We start from the raw sequence: 20,753 nt of genomic DNA on the forward strand, positions 1-20,753 counted from the left end.
TTGCTAACAAGATGACACTCAGAAGGAACAACAATGTGAAGCAGAATGATAGAGATATCACATGACACAGATAAACAACTCCATACAAAAAGTATTTCCATTTCTAGCTCAGATTTAACCCTCTCCAGACAAGAAATAAAATCTTACTCATGTGATTGTATAGCTGATTTACCATGCATATGCAGCAGCCATTTGAAATGGATTAAATTAGCTCAGTTTTTAAAGCCCACTTGGGTGTTGTTCAAAAGTCCATAACCCTATGATATTCTTCAGATATATGAAACAGGCTTCACAGACACATTAGAATTACATGTTTGAATGTGACTGAAATGTTACATGGTCGAAAGACATGACTTTGTTCTTTAACAAAACCCGAACAAAAATCATCATTTAAAACTTCAATAGCCTTGCTTTAGTGCCCATGTCATTTCAAATTCATTAGAATGTATCTTAATTTTCCATTGCTAACTCTACAGATGTAATGTGGAAAACTACATTCAACCAGAGTATCCACGCCTTCAGAGTATCAGTAGTGTGGCTCAATCCTAAACAAGAGATAGCTGTCCTTCTTTGTAACATTAACCAAGATGCTGTGGAATCTATTTCATCTACAAGCAGACTGATATATGTAATCTAGAAGTTATGAAAAGGCACCTTTTTTCCACATAATACAATTTATAACACTGAACTAGAAGACAGTGGAGAGATGACACAAGCTTACATTTCTTGCAGAAGCTTTTTAACCTCTTGCTTGGAAAAGTTGGACCAACATATAATTTAATCAGTCGGTTCTTCCTGAACTTATTTGCTGCTTCTTAAATCTCATGCAGCCCATAACTGTGGATGAATTTGAAAAGACATTTTAAAATCCTTTATAAAAGTTTCTGCAGCATTTAGTCTACTGCTACAGGCATTCACAGACTCTAAGACTGTTTTTAATCAATTTTCTCTAAAAACACTCAGGTAATATTGGTGATAGGTATGTGATAGACTTTCATACTTCCTTTCCAAATACCTGTTCACTTGTTTGGACAGGTACTATCAACCTACATGTAGTGCAACTATCAGCTTTCTTTTAAATCCCCGATTAGAGGTATGTAAAACAATAGGATTATTTGAAAGTTGTATGTTTTTGCTATGCTTTAAATTAAAGCATACTTTTGTTAAAGGATAGTAATATCACCTTTAATTATCATACAACAGCAGACTTCTTTATCAGACACCAAGTCACAATACATCTTCAATACGAAAATCATTCTTTATCTTCAGGCAAAATTCCCATTACATAAGAAAATTGAGAACATTTCAATCCAAGTTCCCATCCATACAGAATATAAACTTCATGTAATCTTCCAGTTTTGAGGTTTCAAACATTCTCTCTCCCTTTATGATACAGCATAAAGCATGAGACTATATAGTGAAGTTAAAATAATATATGATTTCTAACTTTTAAAATATGAAGCTTTTAACTACTCAACTGTTTTGCCCGAACACTGTTCGGGTGCCGCGAAAAGGGACTTTGTTTATTTATCCTTTCACAGCAAATTCACTTCTTTCACATTTATTTGCCTGTATACCACTCGGGCAGTGCATTTTCCTACACCAATCCACTGTTTTCTCACATTTTTTACTTTGCAGTGTTTCTATTAGATGTCTCTAGCAGTTCAGGAGAGACTGGATTGTAAAATCAGTTTAAGGATATATTTTACTGTTTTTCATTTCAAGTGGTATACAAAGAAACTCAACGAGTTTATTTGCACTGTTCAGTGTATTAGGCTTTGCGAATGGTATTTCTTCCCAATTTTGCCATGAAATAAAAGAACGATGGGTAACAGTAAACGGCTCACAAGAAAATACAATTCTGATATTGGATCAGATAGTGAATCTTAATTTTCTATAAATGATCCTGGTAGTCCTGAAAGTTGATGAAGAAATGGAAAGTTTTGATGATCCAATTCAGGTTTGGAACTTTTTTGAAATGGATACTAGTAATCCTCCTCCACCACTGCCACATTTTCCTGTCACAGCAAAGTCACTTCTTTCACATTTATCTCCTGTAAAGTGTTGTTTCCAGTTCTGCAGTTTTGTCAGAAAAAAGCCAACTTTAAGTAAAAATGTCTTAATTTTGTTGTAATTAAAAATTATCTTATATTAATAAATGCAATACTTGTAACAGTTTTGACTGCTGATTTGAATTCATATAACCGATTAAAATATAAAATTGTTTATAAAAAATGCGCTTATTTTTGGAAACAATATGGCAGGAAAATGAAACAGTTAAGGTAATTTTTAACATCCAAAATTTTACTGTGCAATCCATTTTTGTATAAAAATGTGAAAAAAAAATCTAATTTCTTCACCAGTTTTGTCTCCTAATTTTGAAAACTGCAACAATTAAATACTTATGCAAATAACAGATAGATATCTACCGTCAAAACATAACTTTCTAAAATATACTTACGCATTGGAAATTTGTATGTAAAAGGCATAGTCAAAGGAGTGTGTAGCAAAATTCTGAAGACATGATGAACTAAGCACTCCATAGATAAAGCATTCATGCCCATGAGGAAGATTACTAGAAAAAATATTTTTTAAATTTCTATGAACAGCAGTCTCCCGCATTGAAGGATATACAGGAACATGTCGCCTGAATCGATACCAACCAACTACTGCCTAAAAATAAACAACACATATTACTTTTTAAAGTCTCAAAAAACACTATTTTAGGCAGTCATATATAAATTATAAGACTGTGTATGACTAATGTTCTACTTTAAATAACAAACAACATCTGCTTGTAATAAAGTCAACGAGATAATACCTATGAAAAAACTATTATATTTAACTAAATTAGGTTTATATTAAAATGAAGCAGATTCCTATGATTAACTTAAATCTAATTTTTTTTATAAATTTATAGTTTTGAAATTTTTTAACAATGTACATGCTTTAGTACATGCAATATAAACTTTCCATATATACCTTTTTTCGTTCACCAAGGCAAGATTCTAAATCAGATTCTCGCACTTTTCCACTGGAGTTATAGAAGGATAAAAAATTACCACAAGGCACAGAAGAGTAAATACCTAAGGAAGAAAATATATAATGTTTACTTCCAAGAAAGAAATACAGTGGTACCTTGAGATACGAGTGCCCAACGAGTTGTTTGAGGTACAAGCAGTCACTAGATCTAGTTTTTTACCTGAGTTACGAGTCAAAATACAAGCTATTGGCAATGATATCATAGCAGTTGGCGAGCTCAAGACTCACAAATATGACTATCAAACAGATTTGCAAGCCTTCCACATGCTGAGATGTCACCACTACCCAGACTCACCCGCTATTTCAACTCACCTTGTCGCAGAAGCATTTCTATCATTTTGTTTTCTTATTGGCACAGACAATAATTTAGCTGATTTATCTGTCATATAACCACACGTCCCATGAAGAAGAGTGTAAAGAATAATGGGGGGAAGTGATATCTATGGAATTAAAGCTGAAATAACAGACAAATATCAGCAAGGCTTATTAAAGACTTTGTAATGCAGTATGACCATAGAACTTATATGATACGAGGGTTGGGGCCAAAGTCATGGCAACTATTTTTTTCTTGTAGATAGGTAAGCGGATCACAAAACGTATATGTGTCGTGGGGAAGTTCTGCAGGCATAGTGTGTATGCAGAACAACACATGGCTCTGTGATAGCTGGCTCTGTGGTAGCGAGGGCTCTGAAATCAGTCAGTTAGTGAGTGTCGTGCGAGATGGAAGTAACCTGTGTTGAGCAGCGCGCTTACATCAAAATAGCCGTTCTCCAATGGAGAAATGCTATGGAATGTCACAGTGAATTAGTAGAAGCCCTTGGGAATAATGCCCTACCATATCGTACAGTAACACGGTAGGTAGGAAAGTTTCAGCAAGGACGTGTGTTAACCAGTGATGAGCAACATTCAGGACAACCAGTGAGTGTGCGTATTTGGCACGTGCCGTCATCGAGCACCTCATGGATGAAGACAGACGATGTACGTTACTGGAGTTAGAGAGGGCAAGTGGCATCGAGAAACGCACCGTCCACAGGATATTGCGTAATGAGCTACACCTATGCAAAATCGCTTCACGGTGGGTACCGCATGCACTGACGGAAGTTCAAAGGTGGGTGCGCTATGCAATATGCTCCGAGCACTTTGCACGCTGGCAACAGGACAGCGATCAGTTCTTGTCACGAATAATCGCCATCGATGAATTTTGGGCTAGGGCATACGAACCAGAACTGAAACATCAGTCTGCGGAGTGGAGACATACTGGATCACCAAGGCAGCAGAAGGCCCATCAGAATCCTTCTCCAGTCAACTTGATGGTGATTGTCGCGTATGACGTCAGGGGTGTCACTGTTTGCCACTTTGTTCCTCATGGCAGAACAGTGAACGTACAGTATACTACAGGGACTTCCTCATACGACGTGGCGTTCGGGATAAACATCCAGATCTTGTGGACAGTGCAATAACTCTGAACAACAATGCAAGACCACATAAAGCAGAGTGTGTATGTATGGCAGCTACACCGATGTTGGGGATGGGAAGAATTGGAGCACCCACCGTACTCTCCTGACCTTTTGCCCTGTGACTTTGATCTCATTCCCAAGATTAATGAACCAATACGCTGCTGTGCGCCAACAGATGACCCAATTCACACATGGTGCGGCAAATGCTGAGGCTTATGGTATTCAGCGCCTCCCACGTCGTTGGCAGCGTGTGGTGACAGTAGCAGGAGACAACATTGAGGGTCTTTAGTCCCAGGTTTGTCATTTCAACTTTATGTGTATAGTGTTATCATTCTTTTGCACGGTGAAGGCCATATTACCCTGTATACTACCATAATAAATTTGTGTGTTACGATATTTTAGTTCTATTCATTGTCCACACATGCAGTTAAGACCTTGTCCTTTCGTATGTATATGTCCCATTTTACAACCGGACTGGTATTTTCAAGAAAAAAAATTGCTGCCATGACTTTTGCCCCAACCTACGTATATACTATTCAGAAGCTCATATAATAAAGGCTTCTGATAAAGAAGCTCAAGATAAGTGCATTAAAATTATTTCAAAGCTTCACAACTCTGTCCATGAAAAGATGGAGTATCAGCTGTTCTTGTGGTTAACAGAGAAGCAACTCGCTGAAGACACTATGATAGAAATTATAATTTGGGAGAAGGCATGAGTCATTTACGCAGATTTTCTGCAGCACAGCCCAGGTACAGGAAGCTTAAAAAGAGTAATTCAAAGCCAGTTGAGGGTGGTTCGAAAACTTTCAAAAAAGGAATGGCATTCACTCCACTGTCAGGCATGGTGAGGCAGTAAGCAGTAATTGTAAATCAACTGAGTTTGTAAAATCATTTGCTGGATTGGTTGAAGCCAAAGGATATACTCCCAACAAGTGTTCAACTGTGACAAGACAGGGCTCTTCTGGAAGAAAATGCCAAGCAAAACTTACATAATGGCAGAAGAAAATCCCATGAAAGATAAGAGATGCCCATGAAAGATAAGATGATTCTCGCACTGTGTGCAAATACAAGTGGCGACTGCAAGATCAAGTTGTTGCTTATATACCACTCAGACAACCCCAGAGCTTTCAAGATGCATAAAGTTCTAACAGAGAAGCTACATGTTATGTGGAAGGCAAACTCAAAGGTATGGGTCACAGAAAGTTTTCTGTGGAGTGGATCAACCTGGTCTTTAGTCCGACATTAAAAAATACCTCAAGGTCTATAACTTATGCGTGAAAGTCCTTCTCGTCCTTGGCAATACTGCTTGCCACTTACTAAACCTTGAGAATGACATCCTTAAGAAGTTCAGCTTTGTAAAGATTCTCTTCCTTCCACCTAACACTACATTCCTACCCTACAGCCCATGGACCAATAGATGATCTTCAATTTCAAGAAACTTCTTACCAAACACATATTTCAACACTGCTTTGAGGTTAAGAGGAGCGCAAACCTCACCCTTTGAGAGTTCTGGAAGGATCATCCTAAAACTGTAATATGCCTCAAAATTATTGATTGCAGGTTGTTGCAAAAAGGAGGTTGACCTCTCCATGGAAAAAGCTGCGATCTGATGTTGTAACTAAAAGGGACTTCATAGGATTTAGACCCAAACAGGAAGTACTGGAGGAGATTATGTGTCTTGGAAAGTCCATGGGCAGATAAGGGAAATATTAAAAAGCTTGTGACCGCAAAATCCGAAGAACTGACGATGGAGGAGTTGATGGAAGTACAGATGTAGCAACAAATGGAATTTATGCAGGAGACTGCGGAAGAGCCAAAAGCAGAGAAGGCTTATCTCTTCAACTGAGATCGAGGATGTTTTGGCAATGTGGTAAAAAATTTCAGACTTTGCTGAAAAGAAACACCCTGAAAAGGTTGCAATTGTTCATACAGAAAAACTATTTAATGACATTTGCCTAACTCATTTTAGAAATATTCTAAAAGGGAGAAAGAAACAAAGATCTTTGGACAGGTTTCTATTGAAACACCCTTCAGACAAAAGTTATGAAGGCATGGCACAAAAGAAAATAACTACCGAAGGTTTTAAATAAAGTTAAACAAAAATGAGAGTGAAAAGAATTTAATATGTATGTTATACACTAATCTGATATGTATGTATCTGTATATTTTTTTAAATTACCTTTTATTAAAAAAATTTTAGGTTTTATTTTCTTTACATACACTATTTGTTCATTATAAACATAATTTTTTTATATTGAAATCATTAAACAAAAACTGGAATTTCTTTTGGAGGATGACATGAACTAATCACATTTCAATTAATTTTTATAAGGAAAATTGAGAAAACTGATTTGAGATACGAGAATTTAAAACTTACGAGCCAAGTCACGGAACAAATAAAACTCTTATCTCAAGGTATCACTGCATATTTTAATTTAAAGGGTCTACACATTGTACTCAGATTTACATACACATAAAAAAGTCTCATTAATGTTAACCTAATCAACATTCATAAAAAAACTTAGGCTGTCTCAGCCTGGATTTAATTTCAATAAGTTACACACATAGAAAATCTTCATATAATTACTGTACTCATTTTCTTATAAAACTACCTTAGTTTTTAATTTCAATATAATACAAAAATCTTTACATATGCTTTGATTTTTTTCAGTAATTCCATTACTTTTATCTGTAGGGTTCTAGTTTATACTTTACACAGGATAGAGATTACAATTTGCAACTTACAAATGAAAATTACTTTAAACGGAAAAAATTCTGCGGAAAGTGCAGAATCACCCACTGCTTGGTGCGTTTTTAAAACTGCACAAACTCGGTATCCATGTACACATCGACCTATTTTCACTTAAAACATCCCAGAATTGCACAAAAATGGCATTGTGCACACCCTTGACTTTATCCATGTACACATCGACCTATTTTCACTTTAAAAGTCAGAGAAAATTGACAAAAATCCAATTCTTCTTACTCTTGTAAAAAGCACCAAACAAATAAGTGGGCAATTCTGTACTTTACCCAAAATTCTCTTTTAAATCTTTTTTAAGTTCTGGCAGAAAGGCCTCAAATGCCAGATTCATTTTTTGAACACATCCTATTCATCTTCCTAGCAAAATAATTTTAATATACATATATGCATTTATCAGACAGAATCCTCTACTCGAATGGAGTCTGGTTTTGTGCCAAGATTGGATGTAAATCAGAATTATGAGAAGAATATCTGGTATTCTGAAATTATATCATCGTCATGAAGATTAACACATTAAAAATACCTGATGGTAAATAATCATCTTTCCTATCAACAATATGACATAGTTGTCTGAGAACTGTGAAGTTTACGTGCACAGATAGCTTGATGCCGGCATTACGTATACAGCAGGTTTCTTGCTTACACAACAAGGTTAAAGAAAACAAGGTCCACTTATAGACAGGGTATTTTATTACACAAATACATCACATAATGCACACTTATTCTAACACACAGAATGGCTTACAGTCATATTTTAAATTCACCATCTCCTTGCCTAACCCTATGCAATCCAACTCAAACTTTAATACAGTCAAAAGTCGTTAATCCGGACACCCATAATCTGCAATGATCTATAATCCGGACCTCAAAGCTACAAACTTTGACACATAATGCGTTCATACATGCGCATATGTGTGTGCGCATTATACGTTTATGCATGCGCATTTAATGTATAATGGACGGTATAAGCTAAGCTAAAAATTATCTAATTATCTATTTCAGTTAATGTTGCAGATTGCGTTGTTTCTTAATCTTCGAATTGGATCCTGCTTATTATTTTTTGCAGACTGTTAGAGCAATTTTATAAAAGGAAGCTTGAACTTTCGATTATGTCAAATAGAATTTCCGATGCTGGAGCTGCCAAAGGATCTACAAAGCGAAAGTATGTTTCGATGTCCATCAAACAAAAAGTGAAATTGCTGCAAATAATGGATAAAGGCATATCCTTTGTCTCTCTAACCATTCCGAAATCTGTTTATCAATTTCACGCTGCTCAGCGCAGGGGGGGGGGACTTCCCGGCGCGCAATGAACTGGAAATTGATTTGTCAGCACTATCCTTATCTTCAGGGCACATGTTTTTATTTTATTTGGCTTATAATTCCTTACTAAATGTAGTATTTCATCTCGATGTACCCCGTCTTTGATATGATTTAAATCAAATTCCTTGTCATTATAATTCGCTTCCGATAGTGAAGAAAGTGACACAGAAGTTATTGGAAACGAAAAAATTTCGACTGAGAAATTAGTCGGTATTCTCGACACAGCAATTATAGGACTTGAACAGCGGAACTTTGTAACTGAACAAGAAATTATGTCTGCTAATAGAATTAAAGAGAAAGTATTATCACATAAAACGAAGCAACTTAAACAACTTACATTGAAAGAGATGTTTAATAAAGTAAATAAATAAATATTAAGCTCTTTTCTTTGTACATTTTGATACCCTTTAGATCATAATTGTTCTTTATTTCATAAATTACGGTTTCATATTTTTAATTGTATAATTTCTGCATGCCATCTTACCAGATTTAAACTGATTATCTATAATCCGGAATCACCGAAGTCCCGACGAGTCCGGATTAAAGACTTTTGACTGTATTATCTCTCGCGTCTTGTTGCTAAGTGCATGCATGTGCAATTACAATTTACACCTTGTTTATTTTTCAGATTCAATATATTGTATAAGTGGCCAAAATGGATTTTTATAATGTGACAGTGAAAAATAAAAATGTTCTATTTTAAATATATTACCATTATTTTATTGAAATTTACTAATGTTACAATGTTTAAAAACAAATCACTGAAATTTATTCCCAGATCTCAGAATTAAAAGTTTTCTATAGAAACTGATTTTAAGACCGCAAAAGTAATCATTAAGTCGCCAAATTTAGAACCGTTTAATAAAAGAATTACCCCCCCCCAAAAGCGAAAAGTTGTTTAAGTGCTCTTCATTATAAAAAAAAATGAAATAATTCTAAAATGCTTATGTTTCGCTTTTTGCTAAGAAACTCGAGTATTCCACCATTTATATTAGAAATAGGAACAAATTATAACCCATGAACAAATTCAAAAGATAACTATATTCAGTGAATTGCCAAAAAATATTCCTCCAAAATGCTAATTCACATTCAAAATGGCAGTCACAAAAAGAAACAGAAATTTCAGATGATTAAAATTAAGGACTTTCTGCTAATTTTGGCTGAAATTAAGGACTTATGAACCCTGTTTGTAGTGATCAGTAACATTTGTCATAGGAAATGCGTCAGGTTCTGTCTGAGTGTTTAAATATATAACCTATACATTTGAACAAGTTTCATTCCTCTTACGTACACAGTCATCTTTTCACTTAAAAAAAATCACAGAATTGCACAAATTTGGCATCATGTTCAGCCTTAGCAATGCACACATTAACCTTATATATAAAATTATTTACATAAAATAGCCATTCTTTTCATGAAGCTTTATGTGTAGTTAGGGTTGCCACCATCTTTTTCCAGAAAGGAAAGTGAGTGGTCTTTGGAAACTATAGACTTCATGGCAATATTTATGTTCGAGGCTAAATAGCACCTTGCTAGCAGAAAAGTTTTGTTTGCTCTGGTTTACTTGATTATGGCAACGAATGCAAGAATTATTTGCATAATGGGAAGAATGCCTTTGTGGAAGAGTTGCTAAGGGAAACTGGCTCATAGCCACATTATGCATGGGGAAAACCCTGAAAATGCTTATTCCTGTTTCCCAGAAATCGAACCCAGGTTGAACAAGGTTCTGCAACTTCACCACTTGGCTGCTGGCAAGCCTGTTAACAGAAAAAAAAAAAAAAAAAAAAAATTATAGTTGTATGGGAACAACGTCTTAACTATAAGCATGTATTTTGTTAGTGCTGTCCAGAATTTAAGCAACGGCCTTTCTCCCTCATTAAAGCATTTGTGCCATGTCTTGTGATTATAATATTCAGCATAGCTTTCTGTTTTTCTTCTCCAATAATTCCAGCTGCTTAATAACTACTTCTAGTTTAGCCTTAAGGTCATTTACTTAAGTGTTCAATGACTCTGATCAACTAAAAGAGAGATTTCATTTGCCTAAGAGTTCTTTAAAATAAATAACAAATCACCTGGATTGTGATTATATAACAATCTGCAATGGGCAAACCCCATTTGTAGCATTTCTGTAAGCCCTGTAAGAACTTCTCTGTACGCCCATAATAAAAATAGTATGCGCTTTTCCCAGACTTTTGAATATTCTCTCATAGTGTGATCAGTTATCTTTTCCAGTATCTCATTTCAGCATTCAACTAATCCATTTGATTCTGGATGTCCAGGTGTGGAGAAGCTAGATAACGCATGCAAACGCTTGATAAATCCTTATGTCAGTGATATCAACGATAACATTTGGAAGATCTCTATAAGCCCAAATTACAGGATGTTTATAATTTATTCACCGGATTGGTTGGTTTGTCTATATTCTGGCGCAAAACCTTAGAGGTTATGCGCACCGAACCACATGTCAGACACTTAAAACACAGCTATATGATGGATAAAACATATATACAAATAGACAGACAGGGTTAAAATCAAACAAAAAGTATAAAATCCAAAACTGATTAAATAATCAATGCTCAGATGAAATTGGGTGTAAAATTCTAAAACACGAAATAATTTAAAATACATTTCATTAAATTACTAAGGTGTAACAACAAGATAAAATCAAATTAAATTATACAGACCTGCCTCTTTCTCAGGTACTCGAATAAATTTGTATTGGCCTTTTTTCCAATTATAAGGTCCAGAGGCAAGTCAGAGTCATTAAAGTATTTCATTCGAAGTCTGTTAAAATGTGGACATTCTATTAAAAAGTGATGAACGGTTAAAACATCATTACAATTTGAACATACAAGTTGAATCTCGGCCTTCAACAGATAACCGTGCGTGGCTCGAGTGTGACCAATGCGAAGGCGGGTTAATATTACCTCCTCCCTCTGGTTTCTGTTTGTCTCCCAGTACTCTAATTTAGGTTTGAGACTTTTCAATTTATTCAAAACCTGATCGTACCAGAATAACTGCCATTTAGTTTAGATTCTCTGCTTGATGGCTATTTTGATATCACTAAAAGGAACAAGCGAATTCAACAAAGCAATTGCAGACTTTGCAGTTGTGTCTGCCAGCTCGTTACCTTTTATGCCAACGTGTCCAGGGACTCAGAAGTAAAGAATATCATACCCTTGGCTCTTTAGATTTGTATGCATTATTAGAATGTCTACTAGCAGAGGATTTCGAATCTCAGAAAAATTACTTAAAGCTTTTAGAGTACTTAAAGAGTCTGTGTAAATTATAAACTTTTTCTGGATTTGTTTACAGATGAATGTAAGAGCGATATACACAGCAATTAATTCAGCAGTAAATACAGAACGTGCATTTTGCAATCATTTGCTTTTAGTGTGGTTCTGAGATACAAAGGACACTTCTACATGACCGGCAGATTTTGAATCGTGTGTATAGATGGGAGTAATATTCATCAATAAGTGTAATATTCATCTCTATGCTTAAGAAAAACTTGCCTGTATAATTACCTCATTAGTGTCATTCTTATTAAGATCTTGAAAAACATCCAGTAGCTCAATTTTAGGATTACACCAAGGTGGGAACTCTAGATACTTCACTGCCTGGACCTCAATATCAGACAAGCAAAATTTTTCTATCAGCATTTCTGTTCTTTCTAAGAAAGGAAGTGCGTTAACGGGTCGTGCAGAAAATAGAAGTTTGTGACAGTCATCAAACCTGCAGACCGGGAGGGGATGACCATTTTGTAACATAATATTGAAATACTGGTAAGTAACACGCCGTAGCTGAAGCGCCAGCTCATAGCAATCAACATATAGGCTCTAGACAGGAGACATTCTGAAAACTCCCGAAATAATCCTCAGGGCCTGATGATGTGTGGGATCAAGTTTCACTAAAACAGAAGGCGGTGCGGATCCATATACATTTGAGCCATAGTCTAATCTGGTGCGTACAAGCGATTTGTAAAAACAAAGTAAAGAGTCCCGTTCCGCACCCGAGGAGGTTCCTGGGGTTAGTTTTAGTGAAACTTGATCCCATACATCATCAGGCCCTGAGGATTATTTTGGGAGTTTTCAGAATGTCTCCTGTCTAGAGCCTATATGTTGATTGCTATGAGCTGGTGCTTCAGCTACGGCGTGTTACTTACCAGTATTTCAATATTATGTTACAAAATGGTCATCCCCTCCCGGTCTGCAGGTTTGATGACTGTCACAAACTTCTATTTTCTGCATGACCCCTTAACGCACTTCCTTTCTTAGAAAGAACAGAAATGCTGATAGAAAAATTTTGCTTTTATATAATATAATGCTGATATATATAATGCTGATAGAAAAAATTTCAGAGACTTTTAGTGGACTTACTAAAAGTACTGGCGAAACACTTTTTCCTTAAATATAACATATGAGGAAGAAAGGTAAGCTTACGGTCAAACACCACACCTAAAAATTTTACTCGGACAGAACTGGAATCAACGAGTCATGAAGGTAAAGCTCAGGCTCAGGATGAAGGTTCCGCTTTTTCAGGGGTGTTTGTGGGACCCCAAAAAATCCCCTGAAACTTTTACGGACTTACTTTTTACCGACATTTTGGAGTTTCGAGAAGGGGGGAGAGAAATGAAAAATTACAATTATGAAGTATTGAATGACCTGATTATAAAAGTTCAATGAATTACTTTTTTTGCAAAATTAATAACCATAAATTTTCAAACATATAAACTACTACATTTTATGTAAATATTTTAAATTACCTGAATTAATTCTTTTAAAAAAATTATCTAATTTCTGCTGCTTTTTTTTTTTATTTTATTTTCTGATGTTTGTGGGCTTGTCTTTCTTTTGTGGTGAACTTCATAATTGCAGGAAGGTTGACTTTTATTTTCCTCATTTACAGTTGAAGAAATTTCCTCAAGAACTGCACGTGCAGAGGTAGAAGCAGTTTGCTTTTCTGCTAATGTAGAAGGTTTTTCAGAGACTTTTATAGGTGACTCAACTGAAATACATGTTTTTAAGTCCTCTTGATATGTTTTCCAACTTCTGTTCATATTCAGTTAGAGATCTTTGTGAATTGGATCAGTCACTAGATTTTTTGAGCCATATTTTTCTTTAGAAGCCATTAAATCATATTTAATAGTCTGCACTGCATCTAGGGAATCAATCTTAAGAGAGGTTCTATAGTCAGTGACAAGTGTATCCATTAAGTTGAACGGACTTTCCACTAATGGGCCATGGAAGCAGCTAAGGCAGGCTTTGACCAATTTAGCCAATGTAGGATACTTATAATCATTTGTGAAATCATCTTTTAAATTAAAAACTTTAGACCAATATTTATCAATTGTACACTTGACTTGATTTCCACTTTCATCAGATGTGTAGAGCATTTCTTTGGTGATATCAATATCACTCTGGTATAACCTTATTTCAGCTTCTACTTTTGACTTTTCATTATCACTAAAAATATGGGACATAAAAGATGATAATTTTTTAAAAGCTAATATTGTACTGGTTTTACCTCTTAGCTCTGGATCTAATGCTGTAAAACTAATTAGATATGAATTTTTAAATGGTAATTTCTGTTTCATATGCTGTGCTGTATTAGTATAAGCTATCATCAGAGAAATTTGGAATTCTTTTGCTATTGGATGATTTTTTGATAATTTCTTCAGGAGAGTGGAAGCTTTTGCACCAGTAAATATTACTTTGCTAGGTAGATGGAATTCTGGATTTGTGACATCAACCTTTAATAAATCATTATTAGATGTGCACTCTATATTTTCTGGCTTCATAAAAAAAAAAAAGAGAAAAATTTTGCCATCAATTTATAAATACTGGAATGTATTAAATGAAGCATTGGTTTTTTTGTTTCAAATAATTTAATATATGTGTTGAACTCTGGTAATACTGCTGAATATAATGCCATATGCAATAAAGTTTTGTTTTGCATAACAAATAACCCATTTAGTATTCTTTTTTTCCGAACTAAAGCATCCTTTGTGAGTTGTTGGGAATGCAAGCAAGAATACACCCCCTTCAACAATTTTTTTCTGAGCTGCAGAAATATTTCTTTTATTGTGTACAGTTTCAACATAAGAAAAATAATCCCATTTATCAGTTTTATCCAAGTAGTGACAATAAAATGCAATAAGAGCATCCCACAGGTCTTTGATTCTTTCTAAAACACATAAAATGTACACCCACCTATGGTCTGGTCTCTTCAAGGGCTTAAGTTTTTTAATGGCAAGGGATTCACAGATTTTGAAAAAATTTTCTCTTTTACTGCAGCTTTTCATATCAAAATAGATGTCATCAAACAAATCTTCTAAGTATCTATCAAAACATGAAGCAAATTTTTTTGCACAGTTATTAGCTGTGTGACATGTGTCACCATCAATATCTAATAAGTGGGGTGCTTTGTTTGATCGTAGTCTGGTTTCAACACCCTTTTTTTTTCCAGGCATGGTGTTACATGAGTCCATTAATACACTAATTAAGTTTGCCCATGGAATATTATTATCTTCAACAGTATTAACAACTGATTTAAAAACAGCTTCTGAATTGCAAGATTCCATCTTTAGAGATGCAAAATGATGAACTACAACTTCATTTTGATTGTTGTCATAAAACTGCACCAATATTGCCAGTATACTTCCTTGAGCATTGCTAGTACTTTCATCCAAATTGAGCATTGCTAGTACTTTCATCATGATTGTTGTCATAAAACTGCACCAATATTGCCAGTATACTTTCTTGGGCATTGCTAGTACTTTCATCCAAATTTAGAGAAAATGGAGTCTCCTTTAAAGTTTTAATGATATTTTCCTTAATAGTTTTTGCGAGCCCATATTTCATCTTATAACATGCAGTAGTCCTGGACATTTCCAACGAGTTTAGTGCCGTCTGATCGCGGCTCAACTGTTTGCAGAGTTCAATTAAATTGGGAGCTACATTGAAAGAAAGAGAATTCTCGGTGATAAACGAATTCTTGGCGTGCTTTTCTTGTCACTATATCCAATGGCCGAGCATCAGTCTCCAGTAAGTCATCAGTATTTTTTTAATTAGCATAATTACTTAAAGTCATTGAATGTCTAATGCACTTTGAATATTTTATGCGCGTCACAGTTTTAGAATGATTTGTGAAAACCTTGAATCCTTCCCCACCATACTTCAGCAGTGAGTTACAAAAAACACAATATGCTTGTCCAGCAACATTTATTTTCTTGCACCATGTGCCGATGGTATCTCCATTACCATCTCTCCATTCAATCCAATTCCACCTAAATGCATTCCGAACACCTTCTTCTAATTGTATAATATCACTATTTATATCGAGAAATTTCATAGTGAAATTCTCTTGCGTACATAAATAAAAAAAATATTTCAATAAACGAAACGAAAAATTTACACGTGCATCAATAAATGAAACGAAAATTTTACACAGTGGAGGGGAAAACGTTGAGAAGTGATCAATGACAAATAGCTAATGTGGCAAAAAATCCCCCTTCTCTACTTATTGGTGCCACGCAGGAGAGATAAGACCTTTGAACCCAGAGTCACGTGATCGCACATCTGGTCGAACGAAGTCTCTCCCTTTTTTTTTCTGCCACGCCTACTTGCCGAAAAGAATCCAGAAGAGAATGTCCGAGAACCGGGGGAATGAGTAATAACTCGCAATAAGGAAAGAACAAAAAAGAAGTTTTTCCCCCTTTTCACGCATTATCACTGCCTTTGGAGAAAGAAAGGAAAAGTTTTCACCACACACACTGACCTTGCGTTTTCTGCTTTCAAAGCAAACAAAATTACCCAGATCAAAATAAATTATTCATTATTATTCCTACTTCCTTTTGAACGACGATCCCCGGAATTCCGGGGATCGAAGTTCAAAATCCCCGGAATTCCGGGGTTTCCCCGGAGCACAAACACCCCTGGCATTTTACAAAAGTGCACGCATACAGTCTTCTCTTTTGAAAATATAAAGCCCTCACAATCTGACCACTTCTGAATTCTATTCAGAGGGATCTGCAACCGTCTCTCGACGTATCTCATATCTGCCCCCTGACAACTTATCTGCAGGTTATCAACATACAGTGAACCTGAAATGGAAGGAGGAAGTTCCTTTAAAACAGAATTTATTCTTAAGCTAAAAAGAGTAAACTAAGAACACAGCCTTGAGGCACACCCTCTTCTTGACAAAACAGATCTGATAACACTGAGCCAATTCTTACTTGAAAAAATCTAGCCTTCAAGAAATTCCTTATGAAAATTGGCAGGTTACCATGCAAGCCACTGTTGTAAAGATCACATAATATGCCATATCTCCATGCTTTGTCATAAGCTTCTTGAATATCAAAAAATATTGACACTAAATTTTCCTTTTGACAAAGGCTTTACGGATGGAGGTTTTCAAAATGTACTATCCATAGTTGTTCTACCTTTACGAAAACCACTCTGATATAGTGAGATTACTTTGTATTTTTCTAAATAATGGACTAGGCGGCAGCGTACCATTTTTTTAAATAGTTTGCAAATGCAACTTGTAAGAGCGATTGGTCGGTAGTTGGTGGGATTTTTTGGGTCTTTCCCAGGTTTAGCTATGGGCATGGCAACAGCTCTCTGCCATGCACTGGAAAGGAGTGCTCCCCCCACACTTGATTAAAAAGGGTGAGAAGGGCAACCAATGACTTATAGGACAGATGCTTCAGCATATCATAACTGATACCATCCAGACCCGGCTTGTGTCTGCATCAATTCTCTACTTAGTTCAAACATGGAAAATTCGCTATTATATGTCTCACAGATGGAAGAGTTGAAACGAATGGGAGCTTTTTCACAGCTTCGCTTAACAGAAAGAAATGCTGGTGGGTAGTTGCTGCCACTACAAACGGCAGCAAAATTCTCACCAAGTACGTTCGCAATTTCTTGTGTTGTACTGATCACTCGCCCATCTTTTTCCAGAAAGGAAAGTGAGTGGTCTTTGTACAGTCCACATGCTTTTCTCTTTCCCATACTCGTTTACTAGACGTAAAGGTTGTTATTCCAGACACGTAGGACATCCACGAAAGCCTCTGGCTTTTACGCCTCACTCTTCTTGCGTTTGCTTTAGCTTTCTCGAAGGTAGTAAGGTTTGACAAAGTGGGGTGTTTATGAAAAACTTGCCAAGCTTTTCTCTGTTGTTTCTGTGTATCTTGACATTCATGGTTCCACCATGGTTTTGCATACTTAGGAAGCTTTGTTGATATTTTTGGAATAGAAATTGTAGCTGCTTGAATGATGTCATCTGTGACTACTTTGACAGCTTCGTTGATTGGCACATCTTTTACCATCTCTTCTGTAATCTCTGTGAGAGACGAGAAGAGTTCCCAGTCTGCCCTAGTAAGTATGAAACGAGGAGATCTTGATATGGGATTTACTCCATCTCGCGTTATTGATACCAAAATGGGAAAATGATCACTATCATAAAGGTCATTTTCAACACTAAATGTACACAAAGGCAGGAGAGATGGTAAACAGATAGCCAGATCTATGTCTTAGTAGGCTCATGGAAGTAGGTGTTCCGTCCGTTATTGAGGAGACAAAGGCAGTGGTCTTCAATCATTTGTTCAATTTGTCTGCCTCAGAGGTTTCTATTTCTACTTCCCCAGAGTGGACAATGTCCATTTAAGTCCCCTATGATGATAAACGGTTTAGCCAGCTGTTCAATTAGGTCATCTAATTCTCATCGAGCGATATGATGATTTGGGGACAAATAAACAGAACAGACTGAAAGTAAGCTCCATATATTTACTTGGATGGCAACAGCTTGGAGACCTGTGCTCAAAGATATCGGACTAGAGGGATGGTCAAGTGAAGTTAGGAGGCCGACACCCCCGCTCACATGCTCACCTGCAATATTATCTTTCCTTGTGAAACACTACCTCCGAAGCTTAGCTTGTTGAACGGATTTTAGTAAAATCTCTTGAACTGCCAAGCACACAGGATGAGGTAAACCTATCAAATTTTTAATATTTTCGAGATTTTGGTGGAAGTTGCGACAATTCCATGAAATGAAGGTGGCCATTATGCTTGTTGTTTGTTCTTTCGGTGCTGTTTTTTAGATTTTCGTGGAAGTTAGTGTTTTGGGACATATAATCCCTCTTCCACACCCATCTCAGAATTTATACTATTATACTATCGAAGCTGATGCTCCCAAGGGAGCTCAAACTGGGATCTCTGAGAAGTTTTAAAGTTTTCTTTGTTTCTTTACTGTTTTTACTTTGGTTATCTTTTGTTTCTTTATTCTGTTGAGCTTTAATTGTTGATGCTACTGATTTCTGGTTTTTTTTTTTTTTTTTTTTGTATATATTCTAGATTGGCTGTTTATTTGGTAAGCCTATTGCTATTTGCGAACTTACTGACTTAAAGGATTTTAATGCACCGGCATAGGACAAATATTTTCAGGGCTGTGCGCCTGTTACCAATTTTCTTGCTTCAGCATAAGATATGCTTTTCATTACTTTGATTGTCTGCACCTCCTTTTCTGATTTCCCCCTGGGACATTGTAATGAGAATGCTGTATGGTTTCCTTTGCAATTTATGCATAGTGGCTCAGCATTGCAATTTTCGCTGTCATGGCCTTCCACAGAGCAGCGTGCACATGTGATTTTGCCATGACAGGACAGTTTCGAATGACCAAAGTGCTGGCACTGGAAACATCACAAAGGGTTCGGTATGTAAGCTGGGCAGTGTAAGTACCCAGCCTTAATACTCTTTGGCAGATCAGGCGACTTGAAGGTCAGGATTATATGCTTTGTATCAATCAACTGACCTTCTTTGCGCATCTTGATCCGTCTGGCAGCACAGACATTCTGGTTTATTCACCGGATTAAGATAAGTTTCAAATAATACAGAATAAAAGATACGGAAAAAAGACTGATTGAATTTTATTTAGCACTTCAAAGAATTCTATATTAATATACTTCAACATGAGCTATATTAATATACTTCAACATGAGCACCATCAGTTGCTTGGAAATTATAAATTCTGCTCCCAATTTTCTTCCAGAGATTATTATTTGCAAAGTCAGAATAGCTATTTTTGTCATGATTCCATTTTTTAATTTTTTGATGCTGCGAATATCTGCAGCATAAACTTGGTTCTTCAAGTATCCTCAGAAAAAGAAGTGGTGTGACATTCGGAGAACGTGAAATGTATTCACCTCTACCAATCTAAAAATATGGGAATGTTTCATCAAACTTCGTTTCCCTAGTAGTTTTAAAATCATAAGTGTTCAATGCCAAGCTTCATTACTAGAAAACTAGACCTTGCTGCATCAGAAAAACTGGTTTAGGATGTCACCTAAATGTTCTAACTTTTCAACTTTATGCCACTTGGTATAACAGCCAACCAATCACAATGATGCAAACATCAGTCAACAGTTTTGCTGAGGCAGCTATACATTTACAAATGTGCAACTTTCCCTTCTCTGATTGGTTATTGCTTCAGGTGCTAAACAGGTGTGAATGGTTTTAATGACTTTTTTGCCTTAAACTACAAAGCTTTATGACAAAACCATTGTCTGAAGGAAGCTTCAAGGAACATGCACATGCGTAGCCTAATAGCAGGGTGCTCCATCCTGTTTGAAAAAAGAATTTGGCTACATTTGTCCTAATTGTGGTATTGAAAACAATTTCAGCATATCAAAGCAATCATCTGAATTAAATGATGACTTTGAGAAAAGAAGCAATCAGTCATTTTGTTACGAGTTAGCATGCATCAAACATTAAAGGTTACGTCACTCAATTTCCCTTCCAAATTCAGATTTTATGATACCCAAATCCTGCAGTTATATCTATTAAACTCTCCTCAAACATGAGAAGCTGCTTCATCACTGAATATGATTTTCTCAAGAAACTGAGCATCATTACTGATATGATAAAGAACGTCTACAGAAAACTCCTTATGAACGGCTCAATCATTAGATTTGCTGACAAACCTACAATTTATATGCATTCAGTTTCAAACGTCCTGAACAACTTTATGAACAGTCAACCTGGGAATTTCTGTTTGCAGGCTGGAATGGCGAATGGATTCATTGGGACTGCTCGCAAATGCATCTTGAATGGCGGAAACACTTTCATCATTGACACTTGGCCAACTTGCTCTTCCATTATGCAAACATG

General features: G+C 36.0%; 1 protein-coding gene across 2 annotated transcripts in view; it reads right to left on the reverse strand.

The window, feature by feature from the left end:
* The window catches only part of LOC118189438 (uncharacterized), a 101,029-nt gene that overhangs the window by 74,013 nt on the left and 6,263 nt on the right, over positions 1-20,753 (reverse strand). For both annotated transcript variants that reach the window (XM_035360038.2, XM_035360037.2), the window contains exons 3-4: positions 2,983-3,086; positions 2,462-2,673 (exon numbers count right to left, since the gene is read on the reverse strand). In XM_035360038.2, coding sequence (XP_035215929.1) covers positions 2,462-2,673; positions 2,983-3,086 — 316 coding nt within the window. The remainder of the gene's footprint in view (positions 1-2,461; positions 2,674-2,982; positions 3,087-20,753) is intronic.

Source organism: Stegodyphus dumicola, chromosome X1, assembly GCF_044657685.1.
Source record: "Stegodyphus dumicola isolate Sdum_Otavi_A_Nest chromosome X1, ASM4465768v1".
In the NCBI taxonomy this organism is placed as follows: Eukaryota; Metazoa; Arthropoda; class Arachnida; order Araneae; family Eresidae; genus Stegodyphus; species Stegodyphus dumicola.